This window comes from Gavialis gangeticus, unplaced genomic scaffold, assembly GCF_001723915.1.
Source record: "Gavialis gangeticus isolate Ggan-Ray unplaced genomic scaffold, GavGan_comp1, whole genome shotgun sequence".
Taxonomy (NCBI): Eukaryota; Metazoa; Chordata; order Crocodylia; family Gavialidae; genus Gavialis; species Gavialis gangeticus.
This window is the reverse complement of record NW_017729012.1, coordinates 4,915,420-4,931,647: the sequence shown is the minus strand read 5'-3', so window position 1 is coordinate 4,931,647 and position 16,228 is coordinate 4,915,420. Positions and strand designations below refer to the sequence as shown.

General features: G+C 49.3%; 1 protein-coding gene and 1 long non-coding RNA gene across 2 annotated transcripts in view; one reads left to right on the top strand and one right to left on the bottom strand.

Annotated features, from left to right (window-relative positions):
* HNF1B (HNF1 homeobox B) overlaps nucleotides 1–16,228 on the bottom strand; it is a gene marked incomplete at its 5' end in the record, with an annotated part of 52,279 nt that overhangs the window by 35,524 nt on the left and 527 nt on the right. The window contains 3 exons of the mRNA XM_019510948.1: nucleotides 742–980; nucleotides 2,245–2,509; nucleotides 7,532–7,731. Coding sequence (XP_019366493.1) covers nucleotides 742–980; nucleotides 2,245–2,509; nucleotides 7,532–7,731 — 704 coding nt within the window. The remainder of the gene's footprint in view (nucleotides 1–741; nucleotides 981–2,244; nucleotides 2,510–7,531; nucleotides 7,732–16,228) is intronic.
* LOC109293253 lies at nucleotides 7,740–13,183 on the top strand. The gene is made up of 2 exons (XR_002096279.1): nucleotides 7,740–8,395; nucleotides 8,547–13,183. It is a non-coding gene; the product is annotated as an uncharacterized LOC109293253 (long non-coding RNA).

Genomic DNA, 16,228 nt, shown 5'->3' with positions numbered 1-16,228 from the left:
AGAACCCCTGGCAGCTCCACAAGATAAAAGGTCTCTGCCTTGCCCATTTCTCTTTCTACTGCAGCCGCTGCGTGGGATCTGCTTAATCAAACTGGCCAGAAGCAAAGGGAAGCCCTGCCCCTGTTGAAATCCAGCGTGCTCTATCGGATAAATCAATACTCAAGAGTCAGACCTTGCTCTTATCTGCCACCTTCGTGTTTGCATTACAACAGCACCCACAAGCTGCACATGAGATCAGGGAGATTCCCACACATTTTATGAGGGGCAGAGCCTGCTCCACAGAGCTGACAAGCTAAAGGGATGAGAGTAGCAGAAGTCCAGACTGAGAATAAGAAAGTCCAGTTGTTCCCCATGGTACAGATGGAGAACTGAAGTCCAGAAAGATTCAGTGGCCAGCCTGAGTCACCAAGCAGTTGGTGGCACTGAGCCACCCCAGAACTATCCCAATCCCCTAACCACGAGGCTGCGAGTCTGGAGACAAGGAGATTATGGACACACATGCACACACAAGACAACCGTTTTCAATAACTCAAAGACTGCAGTAATGAAGCTGAAGAAACATTGTTCGCTTGTACCACAGAGGACAGGACGGGAGGCTGCGGGTCTAAGCTACAGCAAGTGGTCATCTAGATTAAATCAAAGGGAAAACCCAAGCAGCGGGGAGAAGGGACAAGCTGCCTAGGGCAGAGCTGCTTCATGCCCACAGTCTGTTCGGGCTGGGTTGGAAAGGGGCTGGCTTACCTGACATTTTGCTGGGCGGCGAGGAGCTGGGCTGGGTGTGGTGGGGCGAGCTGTGGGAGAGCAGGAGGTTCATACTGTGTGGCTGGCCCGTGCTGTAGGCGTCCATGGCCAGCTTCTGACGGAAGGCCTCCTCTTTCCGCCGGTTCGCAAACCAGTTGTAGACACGAACCTCGGTCACCAGGTTGGAACCCAGCCCGTGCGCTTTGGAAGGGGACACCCCACGCTGGAGGCACTCTGCCCTGCGGGGAAGAGGACGACACTTTGGAACAGGGTGCTGTGCCCAAACACCATCACCCCGGCCCAGCACTGCCAAAGCACATGTCTAGGTGCCAGTCAGTCTGGCTCCATGCCACCCCATGAGCGAGGTAAGATTGGAACAGCCCCATTTCACCCAAGGGGAAACTGAGGCAGAAAGGAAAAGGTAACATGGTTATGGCCCCACAATGCATTGGTTGCAGAGCAGCCAGCTCAACCTCTCTTCCGTGGAGGTGACCTACACACCTCATCTAACACAGATATGGAAATGGCCTGCCCAGCAGTTTCTCAACACTTCACAGGCCTCAATGTATTTATCCTCACAAGCCCCACTCCTGGAGGGGAAAGCACTATTATTCCATCTGATAGATGGAGACCTGAGGTACAAAGCGGGCAAGCAACTTGCCAGAGGTCATAAGGGAAGTTTGTAGCAGAGCAGGGACATGAATCCAAGTCCCAAACTAATACTATAACCATTGATCCAGGCTTCCTCAACCTGTGCCTTGTAGTTGTGGTGCCAGTCCAAAGATGCATATAAAATTATGCATTCAAATGCATTCAAGAACCCCAAGAAGGGCTTGGTGTGGCTTTGGGGGTAGATCTGAGCTGACATCTAGGATGGGGGCGCTGCCCAAACCTAGCCAACTCCTCACTAATCAAGAGTAAGAGAGAGGCACCAAGTCCAGCTGTGCACAGAGGTGCTGCTGGGCTCTGGACAAGCTGGGATGTAGACCATTACAGGCTTTGCTGGATGGGACCTGCAAGTGCACGCTCAACTCCTAACACGTGAGGACACACAGCAGCTTCAGCAGAGTCAGGGTCAACGATGCACATGCCGGGACCATCTTCCAGATCAGAGCCTCAGTCAACAGAACGCACTCGTCCCCTCCGACAACGAAACACTAGGCAGAAGGCTAGTCTACATGGTGCCACCTTCCGCTTGATTTCAGAACCACCTCTCTGAAACACTAGGGAAACCAAACCCTGAAAGCTTTGCAACTCATTTCCGCCTCCGAGGTGGAAGCCAAGAGTGCAGAAGCAGCAGGACGGTGAGGAAGGGATGGGACAGCATCTCCAGGATCACCACCATTTATCAGCAGGTCCTGGCAAGCTCCCTCTCCTACAGCCTAGGACAATAGAGCCGCGGCTGGGTTGGCTCATTTGTTTGTTTTAAACAAAGGCTCTCAACTCAGTCGGGAGACAATGGGTGGGGGATGCAGCCCGGAGCCAAGCCAGCGCCCGGTTTACCTATTGCATTCCTCCACCAGCGCCTCCCTTTCCTCCTTGCTCGGGTTCTTTTGGCGGTCGTAGGCCTGGTACAAGATTTGTTGCGAGGCAGGCCCCCATTTGAAGCGATTCCGCCGCATCTTCTTGCTGGGGGTTTCAGAGCAGGCGTCGTCAAGCTGCCCCACGCCCTGGCTCTGCTGATTGAACTCTGGAAAGAGAAACAGCAGCTGATCCTGACTGCTTTTGTCTGTCATATTTCCAGAACCCTGGACTGTCTGGTTGAACTCTGAAAGAGAAAGGAGCAAGATTTGATCGGGCCTATAGCCACTGCCACTCAGAAAGGAACCTTCAATCACATGCATATCGTCACATTGCTTCCTCATGCTTGTCTGTCTGTCTCTGCGCCCGCCTGCTGCCTTGTCTTTCCCCGACTGCCAGCTCTCTGGGGCTGGCACTGTTTTGCAAGACCCACCGTGGGGTTCTGCTGCAGGGCCGGGGCTCCCAGCTGCTTCGCGAAAACAAGCCAGCATGGCTTTTAAACTCTGACCCTTGAATATCAACCCAGTGACTTCTGCTCCTAGCCCTGCCGTGTCTGCTAGGACAGACGTGCTCAGTGGTGACAGACCAAGTACAGGACGTATCAGCCATGCTGACCCCACCCAAGCCCCACTGCCATCAGGAACAAGGTCAATAGCATTATCCTCAGATATGGGAGACTGGGGCTGGGTAATCACATCAGTCCAGGCCTCTGATCTCTGCTATAGAGCCTCAGCGTGATTGCTGCCAGGGGGAGAAAAAAAAAGGCTATTGTTTCAAATGCAGCCTGGATCCTGGCCAGCTGAGAGTGGGGAGCCCTTTCCTCCAGCCCTTCCCAAACCTGTCCACTTCCTAGCAGTGAAAGTCATGAAGAATGAGCACACCACCAGCCCTGGGACATAGCTCCGTGTAGCTCCCAAGACCTTTTCATGTCGCTTCTCCCATGGGAAAAGCGCCTGGCTGTTGGCATGTTAATGATTTGGAAACCAGCTGAAGTGGCCCTTTGCTCTCTGGATCAATCCCACCTGGCTCTCGGCAGCGTCCATGCCAAGCCAAGCTGGCAGCCTGACACAGATGTAACCCAGCCCAGGACGTGTCCTCAGCTATTTGTCAAGAGCTGCCGGTGCACTTTGCAGGCCCCTTTGTGTGGGGAAGGTGAGGGGCATGCATGGTGAGACGTGTTCCTGAGAGGCACAGGTCTCCTCACCTACTTGTGCCCCTGTTTCTGCCCAAAGCATGAGCATGAATAAATGACCAGCAATGGGCCATCCCCAGATGAGCAGACTGCCACTTGAGAAGGGGACCCCGTGGGTGTCCTCCTTCCTCTCCCTGTGCCTCAGGTCCCTCAGCTGCGCTGCAGCTCTACCCTGCCTCTTCCTGATCTCCAGACAGTGATACCATGGGGCAGGAGGCATCCCTTGCTAGGGGAATATTCACATTGACTCAACGGGAAGCCAAGGGGTTCCTCCTGAGACATGACACACCTCCAAACCACGAAGAGTGGAGCTGTTAGTGCAGCGCCACGTGCGAGCTTGTGGGAGGAGCCGCAGGCAGGCAGATACCCGACTTGGCAGGCAGCGCATGTGCAGCGGGCACTGTGCTGGAGCAATGCAGGCCCTGATCTGAGCTGGGCTCTGCACAAAAACCACTGGGGATGCATCCAGGTGGGTGCACTTACAACCCGCTTTGATTCCTGCTCCACCCAAAGTTTAAAACCAACTGCGTAGCTGGGGCAGCAGCATTTCTAGTCAGGCAGTGCGACTTCATGGCTCACTGTCAGCTACCTGATCCCTTCTAAATTCTTCACAAGCGTTAATGACCCTCCCTCCTTTTTAATGGGTCTTGATGGTCCACCAATCAGGCTAGCCTTTCTTCTGCAATTCCGCTGTCTGCTAGCTGCTCCTCGTCATGGAGCTCTTCTTTTGCAGCCCTGCAGGTTGTTTTTAGCTCCTTCGTATGAAGTTATATTTGTTTTTGCTTCCATCTTAAACTGAATAAGGCAGCCCTAGGTCCCCAGTGTATTAGTAAAGTTTCTAGTTTATTTTTCACTGGAGAAAAATGTGCGTCGTGTTATGTGGGATGACACCCCTCATCATCTGCACCCCCCTTTTTAAAATTTTAGATCAAAAATACACTGGCAGTGGCTGAGTCTGAGGCAGTCCGCCCTGCAACTCAGTGCCAGTGGGATGATTTTTCATCCAGATCTTTTATATTTGCAAAACATATTTTAATGGACCCAGGTTCGTGCTCAGTCTGCTCCAGGCACGACCTGGGGAGCACAGCCCTGAGGACCAAGAGGGGTGGGGAGTTCTGGTGGCTCAGATAAGGTTTTGGTCTGCTCGGGACATAGGGTTGCCAACCCTCCCAGCTTGGCCAGGAGTCTATTGGAATCGGCATTGATTTCCCGGTGACTATTGAAAGCGATCCGGGAGATTTTAATAGGATATTTTAAGACAATAAACTAATATATGTTAGGGAAAAAAAAATCTCCCAGAATAGCTTCAGTCAAAGTTGGCACTCTATTGGGACATGGGTTGAGCTGTCCCCAACATGGCAGCTTCCCCTCCCCTTCGGGCGACTGCTGCCAGCCTTCTCCAAGATACAGCCACAGATGCATGTTCTCAAGTTGTTATTGATGTGTACAGGGCTCACTGAGCTGTGCAGCAGCTCCTTTCATGGGAAGGCCTATATAGGGCATACATATTCATGGCCTGGGTTCCCGTGCCTGCATGTACTTGTTCAGGGAGGATTTGGTGAACTTAGAATAATGCATTAAGAGTCAGGCAGTCAAACTTCAAACAATCCCCTGAATCCTGCCTCTCTTTGTTCCTCTAGAAGGGCCCTCCTTCACTCCAGCTCCATTTCAAATTAATTGGAAACAAACACACTCCTACAGAAATAATGGGGCCGAAAGCAACTCATGTATGCAGCAGGATTTTGGCTTCCAAACCTCACACCCTGAGCCATGGCAGCGCAGCAAGTGCACCCAGAGAAGGGGTGACCTTCCTCACCTGCCCGCCGCAGAGCTGGGACATGTCAGCAAAGCCGTAAAGGGAGGTTGATGGCAGGTTTTATTATTCTCAGTGTTGCTGGAAAATTCTCCCTCTTTCTATAATGGCTTTTTCCCTTGTGACAACAAGGGAAGCAAAAAGTGCAGGGCAAGCTTGGAGCAGCCATGGGATTTTTTTCTTTCTAAAGTCTCCAGGTGTCTTTCCAAAGCACTGACACTGCATTCTAAAAACTGTCTGGGCTTCCCATCTTTCCCGAGCAAACGGGAGGCTGCATCTTTCTGCAGGCCAAGGTTGGAACAATTTTTCTCAGACACTCATTAAAGTCTAGTCCTGCCCATCTCCCTGCACATGAACAGCCCTACTGAAGTCAGTGGGATTCCTGGTAGTAATAAGAGTTGTTTCATGAGGAGCTTCCTATACGGCCTCCTTCCGTATCACCCGGCTCAACGGCTCAGGCTACACACTGAGATCCAAGCAGGTGAAAAAGAAACTATGAAGACTCCAAAACTGGTCTGCATTTTTCGTTACCTAAAGTGGGACCTAGGGATTTTGCAGGGTTTTTTTTAAAAAGGACGCTGCCAAGTTAAAAATCCAATTTAAAAAAATTAATAGAAAGGGTCCCAGAGCAGGCATCAGAGTCCCTACTTCTACTGTTATTAACTTAGATCATTCAAGCAAGAATGTGACAGTTCTAATTAACTGTCCACCACTTGTGCAATTTGTTTGGACAGCGAAACTGGAAGAGTCAAAGACTAGGTCAGGCAGTCCATTGTCCTGTCCTTGGCAGGGAGGATAGTCTGCTGTCCCAAGGAAAGGGTCCCTTGGAGACTGTTTGACAGGCTAATGCAGCAGAAGTTGCTGTTGGGAAGCTTCTCACACAGAAATCATTTCCTTCTGAATTTCAGCTCATCACCAATCCATCTCCTTTGGTCAAATATGAGCTAATTCATGTGCCTCAGCTTACTGAGCACTTACTTAATCAAGTAGTGCACCTTTCCTTTTTAGGGCTGATCCCAATAAACCCCCCTGCCCTCCCCAGTGATTTCAGTAGGAGCAAGATCACATCCTCAAGATCTTATTTTCACTAATCAACCCCTTGCCTGTATATTATTGCTGGCCTGAGTCAGACACTACTCAAAGAAGCCAAGTTCTCTTGCAATTTTTTTTTTGTGGGGGGGGAGCTGTTTTCGTTTTTCTTTGATGGGGATTGTTTTATTATATTATTTTCTACAGGTGGAATATATTGATCTCTGCATCACTCAGGTCTCACTTAAATAGGCAGAAGATAAGTTCAAAGGGCATAACCTACCCATATAATGCAAGTCTCGTCCTAAAAATCGGCACTAACTTGTGATCTGTTGTTCTGTCCTGTAGCAATGAACCTTTCTGATTCTCATCCATTAGCAGAGGCTGCAAGCTAATTTTAAAACAGGGGAGTTTTAACACTTTTTTCTTTAATTCATAACTCTATTAAAACTAGGATTTGCCCCTAAAATATTGCTTCTTTATTCCAACCAGTACAGCAAGCATTTTAAGGATGCTAGTGAAAATACTGTGCAAAATATTTTCCCCCTCAAATATTCACATGAAAAACAGATTGGACTCCCTCTGTTTTGTTCACCTCCCAGTTTTAGAGACCATTTCACACAACTCTGCACCACTGCTAATAAAGCCATTGATGGGGACAGCCAGAAACTCAGCAACTTTCAAGTATTAAACAAAATTACCCAGAGGCTCAAATCCAGCAAAAAATAGTTAAGCACATACCTCACTTTGCAGAGGAGATCTGACTACTCATATGGATCTAGACAGGCACCTTGTTATGCACCCTTTAAAAACAGGGGCACAGGGCATGAATATTTGCCTCCTGAAACCTGAATGCAAGAGCTATATCCAACCCATCCATGATCAGGGGATGGGATTAACGTGTCCAGTTCAAGCAGCCGGAATTTCAAATGCTCCCAATCAATGGCTTAGGGAGAAGCTACAAATCAAGAATGATTTGCAAAATACTTTCGCATGGAGCCACAGTGCTACCAGTAAGTGCTGAAGTCCAGTCCTACTCCACAAAGCATGTGCTTACCCATGCACACGGTCTGATGTGCTTAAAGCCAAACGCTTGCTTTAGTGAATGGAGGCCTTGATAAATACACCAAGCTGGCCGGTGCAGTCACTTTGATGAGCAGATCTGCACCTTAAGAGGCCCCTCTGCCTTGCAACAAAGCCTGGAAAAGTCAGAGCAGTTAAAACAGGGTACTTACGTCTGAGGATCTCTCTCTGCTTGCGGACGTACCACGTGTAGAGCGCCGCCCGCTTTTGCGTTTTCATGGGGGTGCCCTTGTTGAGGTGCTGGGAGAGGTGAGACTGGTTCAAGCCGGTGACATCCACCACCTCCCTCTGGGGGATGTTGTGCTGCTGCATGTAACCCTTGATCATTTTTGCAGCTCGCCAGGGGTCTTCGCTAAATAGGAGAGAAAAGGGTTAATGTCACCTGTGGAAAGGGCTCAGGATCAGCAATTCTAGAGGTAGAGCCTCAGGCTGATGAACTATTCCTAATGCAACGGTACCACTGTGATTTTTGACCTCAGGCGAACCCAGCATCCACTACTGATGGGCACAAAACCGCACAAGAGGACTTCCTAGCAGGCACCAAGGAGAGCAGTCTTAGGCTAGGAACAGACATTGTATTTGTCCCAGGATAAATTGTGCCAGTACAAAAATATCTCCGGCTGGGTGCGTATGCACATTGCCCTTCTAATCGTGGTTTAGCGAGCGGCTGAATGCACTGCTACTTTTTTGCCATTGACTCAGTGACACAATCCTGTGGTAACTCTACAGACACACTTTGCAATATCCTGGGATAAACTTTTACTATTTCTTATTGGGGAAACTTTTTTTTTACGATTTATCCCAGGACAACAGAAACAGATGTCTGTATGGCTGCACTTTATCCTGGGGTAAAATGTTTTATCTTGGGATAAACGTGACATCTGTTTGCAGCCTTATGGGCTACAGGCAAGCTTCCTTAAAGAAGCTGCACAAGACTAGCATGGAGAAAGAAACGCTGGAAGGAGCAGTTTGGGGTCCCATCCTGCTCTTTTTGAAAGCAAAGCCAAAGTTCCCAAGTGGCTTTTAAAGAGAAAATCCAGCAAATATGGTTGGTAGAATCGTGACAGGTGACTGCACTGCCTTTTCCCTTGGGACTAGTCCTATTGATCTGCAGTCAAACTACTGAGAGCAGGTTGGGTTTAAATCTTTCAAAGCCAAAGTTCCCAGGTGAACTGACTCGGACCCACTGGTGTCTGATCCAAAAGCTTGAGCCTTCCCGTCACACCTGACTTCCAGTGGGAGTTAACCGCTGCTGGTTGCAAAGTGAATTTGGGAAGGCTGCCCAGTGGTGAAAGCAGAGAATGGGCAGACAGGAACTCTGGACCCCATTGTATAATCTGGAGACAGCTCGCTTGACCTCCCTCTATACCTCAGTTGACTCATCTGTGAACTAGGAACAATAAACTTACCCACCTCACCGATATACTGTGAGGCTTACTATCTGTAAAGTTGCACCCCCGAATGAAAGGCTAAACAGATATGGTAATTATCATTACTGTTCCTGCTCATGCTAACTTCTCCCTTTGATGTCTTGTGTGCATGAGGAATTCCAATACAGGTGTTATAGCGGTAAGGGCAACGGGAATAAAAACCTCTCGGTCAGACACATTTCATTTTACCCGGCTTGTGTTTTGCCATGTTACTACTGAGTTACATCCAAAAATAACCCCAGATCCTCTGAAGTGTAAAGCAAAGAACTTTGACCCGACCACTACTGCCAAGACCCAGAACTTATCGGCTTGATCTCTACTGAGATCTGTTCAGCACCTACCAAGCACCAGCCGTGCCTGACAAATTAAATCTAGCAACAGTCCCCGGGCGCTCGCGGCTGTACGTCCATGAACAGAATTGCCTGCTCGTTAATCGTGAAACTTGCCCACTGAATCAGAAACTCCAACTCCCCTTAATGACACCTCTCTCCTCCAGACTGCTTCCTTCTGAAGACAGCCCAAAGGGTTAATAAGCCTGAGCTGTGGCAAACCAAGAGGAGAAAGCTGGTGAAAGTTTGCTCAGAGTCAGGGTGGGCATTGGGACTTTGGTCCGAAAATACCCAGCCCCTGGTGACCTTCAGAGCATGCCGGAGTGCTCATCTTTTTCTCCCAGGCATTTAAAAACAGAATGGGGGCAATCCGGAGGGAAAGAAATTATGACGGTGTTCGGAGTGTGGAGTTGGCTGGTAGTGCTGCGTTGTAGTTACTGGTGGATCCCTGGATCCTGGAAAGATTTAAACCCGACCTGCTCTCAGTAGTTTGACTGTGGATCAATAGGACTAGTCCCAATGGAAAAGGCAGTGCAGTCACCTGTCACGATTCTACCAACAATATTTGCTGGATTTTCGCTTCAAAATTCTCACCTCTTCTCAATGAGATGAGGATCTCAGCTTTCATCTAAGCACCAAAAAACCCCAAACTATATTTCTAACCCACAGGATAGCAGAGAAAAGCTGCAAAACACAAAATGACTGTACTCTAATGACTCAGAAACCAGGAGAAGTGGAGAGGGGGGAGAAAGAAATGCACATTTATTATTTATTTTGAATCTTGCAATATTTCAGGGCTTGGGTTCACACAGGTATGAATATTTGCAAAATCAGGACCTAACTGCATTGCATTTTTGAACCACAACTAGGAGACACACAATATGTTAACACCCCCCACCCTTTGGGGGACTCATACTGTTCTAAATACCAAATAAAATACAGGGTAAAAACTTTTAAATCCACTGCGCACAGAGATGCAGAGGCTGGTTATTATGAAATGTAGTTAAATGACCTGGATTTTGTTGCTTTTTTTTTTTTTTTTTGCACAGGCAAGGACCCCAAATCTAAAGAAAACACTTGTATGTTGAAAAATCCACTTGGAACACAAACTTGGTCACAGCGCTGCTCGAAAATAATGAGATATTCTAATGCCGCATTTGGAATAACCATCCAACGACTTCTTCAATTCATTTGTTATTCTGGATCCTTCCACTTGTCAAAGGAAAACAAAACAAAACAAAATATCGATTTCTTACTTTCTCTCTTGAATGCAGTTTGAAAAACAAAACTGCTCAGAATTAAAGTGAAAGCAACGCAGCAAAACGAGAAAAAAAATGACAGTCATGTGGTTATACCAAAAACACCGTTGTCCCCTATCCTGCATTCTCAAAGCACTGAAGATTTCTTCCAGGTTTAATCAGATTTGGGGTACACAGTGCCTGGAATGATGACCTCATTAGATCCAGCAGATTCCAAACTGGACACCTTCCTGAATTTCAGAGCCTTTAATAAATGCTGCCTAATTATATTGGTGACTTTTTCAATGAGAGCACTTTAAAGAAGCCCTCTCCTCCATACTGACTCCCTTCTAGGGCACCTCTCCTTGCATTGTGTGTTACACGTGCCTGCGTTTGTACACAGAACATAGATTATTTCAGTTTGATGCAGAATCTGACTGGTCACAGCTCAAGATCCAATTGCACTATACAGACAACAACAAAAAGACATCCTCTGTCTCCGGGACGTGTCATGCCCCTTTGGCCAAGCACTCCTGACCAAGCTTCTGTGCCCACATACAACAACCTAGGATAATGGGTTTGGTACAGACAACTCTAAGAGGGGTTTATAAACCACGTCAAATGAAAGTAATTTCAACGTGACGGTCCAAGTCTATTTCAACAAAGCGGAGAAGGGAAGATCCTGAAATGCAGAAGAGGTGAGAGCGACCGCAGAAAAGCAGTCATAAGAAGTGGCACGAACATGGCACCCTGGTCATTTGTCACTGCACTGAATGCTAACGATCACCTCGGCTCAGTGGATTTTTCAGATCACGCTGCTTGTACCGTTTCATGCCACGTCCTCAACCCCGCAAAGACGTAAGCGTCCGAGTAACTCGGACTTCAAAGGGAGCGCACACGTGAATCGTTCCTTGCATGCTGCAGAATCGGCCCCTTAATCGTAGCGAACAGTGCTGGATCAGGGGTTGTGCAGAGTTCCCCAACCAGACAGACGGTCTGGGGAGCCTTGCATTCATTTTACAGCAAACAGAGCTGCCCTGTTCCAAACACAAATCATTTTAGAGGCGTCTTATTTGCAGGGGGAGCCAATGAGATCAGTGGGACTACTCATGTGAGTAAAGGAGGCCGTTCTTGAGCAACGGCTATTCTTTTTCCAGCCTCCTCTCCTTCCCCTGCATGGGCCTTTCTACTGTTCTTATCACCTTTGCATCTCAAGTGAAATCCTATTTCACAGGAATAGCTGCTTGAATGAAGATCATTAACTGGCTCCTACTATGTCCACAATGCTTCCCTTTTACACCCTAGCGAATGAGCTTACCAGCGTATTTATGGACCTATGCGAATATTACAGCCTGTTCGAAGTTTTGAACACAAACACTGCCGGGTCCCGATTCTAACGCTAGTGCTTGTCCAATCAGCGAAGACAAACAATGCCACATGACCTGCCTGCAGTCCACACTAACCACAATCAGCTCTTAAATTTTGGACACCCTCTTTGTAATGTTCGGGGGGGGGAGCCGAGAGGGGAACGATCTACAGAGCAAAGCTCCTTGGTACGAAGCTAAGATAGCCCAGTTTGAATAAAGCAGAGCCGAGAAAAAAGCACTCATTCACAGAACAAAACTCGTCTAATCCATTTTACCCCACCAATAATCAGCACAGTTCCCCCTGGCCCCCGTGCTAGGGCTACAACTCCCAGCTGTGGGGAAGCTGAACCCTGAGAGGCTCCTCGGAGCCGGAATCTGTCCGCACTGGTGGTCCCCAAGTTATTCTTGGTTCGGGGTCCCTTTGAAGTGGAGGAGAGAGCCAGGCCTCTCGCCCCCTGACCAAGGTGAACTAACAACAGTCTGTGCCGGCTGCAAGGCCAGAATAATAAAACCAATTATTCCCATTCTTCAAGGGGCCTCCCGGTACACTGAGATCCAGAAATGCTGTGAATTGCTGTAGTTACAGCCCTTATTCTTGAGCTGCCCGGTTGTGGCTGGAAACTGAGAGCCTGTCTCACAAGACTTGCCTTCTGCCTTCCTCCGGCAAAAGCAATCATTTCACCCCACATACGGCCAGATGCTTTCAATATGAAAGTCCTCATCACCTTAAGACGAGGGCTCTCTGGACAGAAACGCGGAGAGCATTCATTATCTACTGTAAAGGGCAGGGACAGCTCTGAAGTTTCACGGCTTTCATGACTTAGGGATGGGGATGAAGAAGGCAAAAACTGCTCACAACTTCACCTCAATTTTCCACCCAGAGATCTCCGATAAGGCAGTAGGCATTAATATCCCCATTTTATACAGAGGAAACAGAGGGACCAGGAAGTACCATGCAGAAGAGCAATGGCAGAACTGGGAATAGAGCTGAGATCTCCAGTGTGACAGGCCAGTGCTCTAAAAACACAGTCCTTGCTGTCCTTATTTCCTTAATGGAGTTTTCTATTAGGAAGGGGTTAACTAGAGCCAGGATAGAGAGCATCAGGGTTAAATCTGCAGTGAGAAACGGCAAAATATTTCCAAAGAATGGTACATTCAACACAAAAAAAAAAAAGAAGAAATTCAAGAAAGGGAATAAAAACAGTTTGCAAATTCACATCAAATTTGGCAAATATTTACAATCCCAAATAGAGGAAACATTAAGAGGTCACCAGCTTTCATTTTGGACATTTTCATAACAAAATGCTTCATCTTGGAAGCATTGTCAACACTTTTAAACTGAATACGGTTCAACGTTTCCTTAGAAAATGGCAATTCCCATTGAACAAAACGACTTTCAAGGGGGGGAAAAAAGGTACTGAACCAAGTTACTTGAATCCACAAACAAAACAAGCGTTTTTTTTCAGGTTAACTGAAGCATTCTGGCTGGACACAAAATGAAATCGTTCACAGTTTTTGTTTCACCTAAATAGCCTAAAAAAAATTCTGCTCTGTTTCTACCCAGAAATGATTGTCTTTTTTTTCCCCAAAAAACATTTTTGGAGCTGCCACCGACCAGAAAAATGCAATATTTGTCCAAGTCTAATCTGGACCGTCAGTATTCATGTGAGTACGTGAGCTGATGGGAGGGAGATTGGGTGAAAGAGAGAAAAAAGGGCATTTCCATAGTATTATAAAACCCGATCGTGATCCCGTGTTCCTTCCTGTTGAAATCAGTGAAGTGTTTTTCCACGGTAAAGGTAACTGGACAAACAACAGCTGTGATATATGCTCCAAAAGAGGCATTTCTCACACACCTCCTACTCTTCTGAGTGGGACTTCTCTGTTGATAGCAAAGTTGTCTCTTTGGTTGCACAAGAAGTTTCTTTCCAAGGATTCCCTAGCCCTCTCAGCCTCTTCCCCAGCCTTGAAAACAGGTAAATAAAACGCAACAACATCCTCCGAGAAATATGCCAAGAATTTATACCCGTGGATTAGAAAACAGGCTCTCTGCACAGAAGATCTATCTAATCTGGATCTCTCTGCACACACAAAGGATTAAAAGCTCCTAGGTGTGCTGTGTTCGCATTCATCGCTCCCCCTTTTATTTCAGACAGGCATTTTGCATAGCGCGCTGGAACTCTGCACCGACATCACCAGAGATTCAGCTCGGCATTTCTCACTTCACCTTCAAGGGAGACGTGGATTTTTGTACAGGGCTCCTCAGGAATCAAAGCCCAAATGGGATCAAAAACTCCTCTGGAAATCAATGCCATTGAGGAACCTAAATCCCTTTTAAAATCCTCCCCACGTGTCTGCTCTGTCTCCCTTTCGTTAGGGGTTTTTTTGAAAGGAAAAAAAAAAGGGGGGCTATTTTGGATGATATCCCCTACCATGTTTGGATGATAAGCAGTTGCCAGACCCAGTTTGAGGACAAACTAGGAGACAAACACAAGAGAAGGCAACAGGTAATTTAAGTACAGGTCAACCAACGTCAGGGTCGACCCGTGGATCTTCCACAGGGCTGGGATAGGACCTTGCAGGGATATCTGAGCACAGGACAAAGTGGGTGACTGGGTCAACCGCTATTTTCTGAGCCAAGGAGAAAACACAATTTCTGCACCTTACTGGGACCCAAACCAGCCCCTTGAAGTCCAAGGAGTGAGAGCAGAGACGGGGGCAGCCTGTAGCCAAAAGAAAGGGCGGGTGACTTTCAGACCCCCGGGCTCCCACTCCAAGTACAAAGGCCTCTCTTAAGGCAAACACCAGTTCTTTGCAAAACGCTCTCCAGGGACATGGCCTGATCTTTTTTTCATCAAAGGCAAATGTTGCACTAGGTGTTAGGGCACCTGGGGAAGAGCTGCAGGACTTTGGGCAAGATCCTGCCTGTCAGCACTGTCCAGGTAAATACCCTGGTGCTGGCGGGTTGGCCAAGAGGCCCAAAGGATGCCTCTACTCGCAGAGAGGAGATGCAAGAAAATGCAGCAAGCTGCAGGGTGAGGGACGCAGACTGGACGGGACACACCTTGTTCTCCTGACAGGGAGCAGAGAGAGAAACAGGGGCCAGATCACAAGAAAACACACCAAGGCACCTGGGAACAGGGAGCAGAGGCGGCCAGACCAGGAAGGCGGGGGTGGGAGCTGAGAAACAGGCTGAAAACTCCCAGGAAATTTTCCACTCGAATCAATGCCTCTTCCCTAGCCGCTGGGTCTGGGCTGAGTTAACTTGCAGGGGAGCACTGAGCTAATCAGGACTGTTTCACTGTTTGCCCAGCCCTCCCCCCCTCATCAGTTTTATCTGCCTGGTATTGTCTCCCTGTAGGTGCAGATCTCTGTTAACTATAGGGGCGCAGGGACCCTAAAGCAACAATGGGGCCCGGATCCCCAGTGAGAGCCCCGCTGGGCCACCACGACAGAAGCGATCACTGAGGGACTGCACAAGGGTGCTGGCTGGTAGAAAGTCCCTGCCAGGATGTAAGACGGTCACCCCCTACGTCCTGGCAGATATTCCCCGGAGCTGCAGCGAAGGCTCAGCCGGGCGATCTCCGGAGGGCCCTTCCACCCTGTTTTTCTAGGAGTCTGCAGTTGATGGGTGACCAACCTGGTTCTCACCACTAGATTTAGACACACACACGGTCGCGGGCCGGGCTCTCCTTAAAGCCCCTTGGCCCAGTGATGTAAAGGGCCCTTTCTGCAAATGAGAATCAGGCCCACAGCACAGGCGGGAGAGAGGGAGTTTCCAGGCACTCGGGCCGTGTGGTTCAGAGACCTGCAGCAGGCTTTGGGGGCTGGCGTTAGAGGGGTGGAGGGCTTTGCTCCCCCTTTGTTGCCCTCCAGCAGCCTGGCCCTGAGGAGCGATCGCAGAGCCACAGCATTCGCAGGCGCCTCCAGGGCCCCTTCCATCACACCCCTGCCCCACGCTGCAGCTCCAGCCCCCGCGCAGGGAACAGGGGACTTCTCCCCCCTCGAAGGAGGCACCGCCGCCACCCCCGACCCCGCAGCCACGCATCAGCGCCCAGGGTCCACACTGCGCAGGGCCAACCCCATCCGCCCACCTGCCCCAGCGCCAGCAATCGCTTCTCCCCCCCAGCTCAGCCCGCGCGGGCCTGGGCTGCCCCCAGAGCCAGAGCCAGAGCCCGGCCTGGGGGCTCCCAGCCCCAGAGGGGAAAGCAGCTGCTGTTCATTTCTTTCGGAGAATGCCCCCCCACAAAGAGAGAGATCCCCGTTTAGGGCTTCCCCCTCCGCCCCCCCACCCCAGTCGGCCAACGAACAGCCCGCCGGCTCTTCAGCCTCATCGCAGCCCCGCGCGCCGCTTCCCGCGGATGCCTGACAGAAACAAATTAATAACCCCCTCCCCCCGGGCCGGCTCCACGTGCTGCCGGCGGGGACCGAGCCGCGGCGGCGGGGACGCCCGGCGTGCTGGCCGCAGCGCTGCCCCCTCGATGG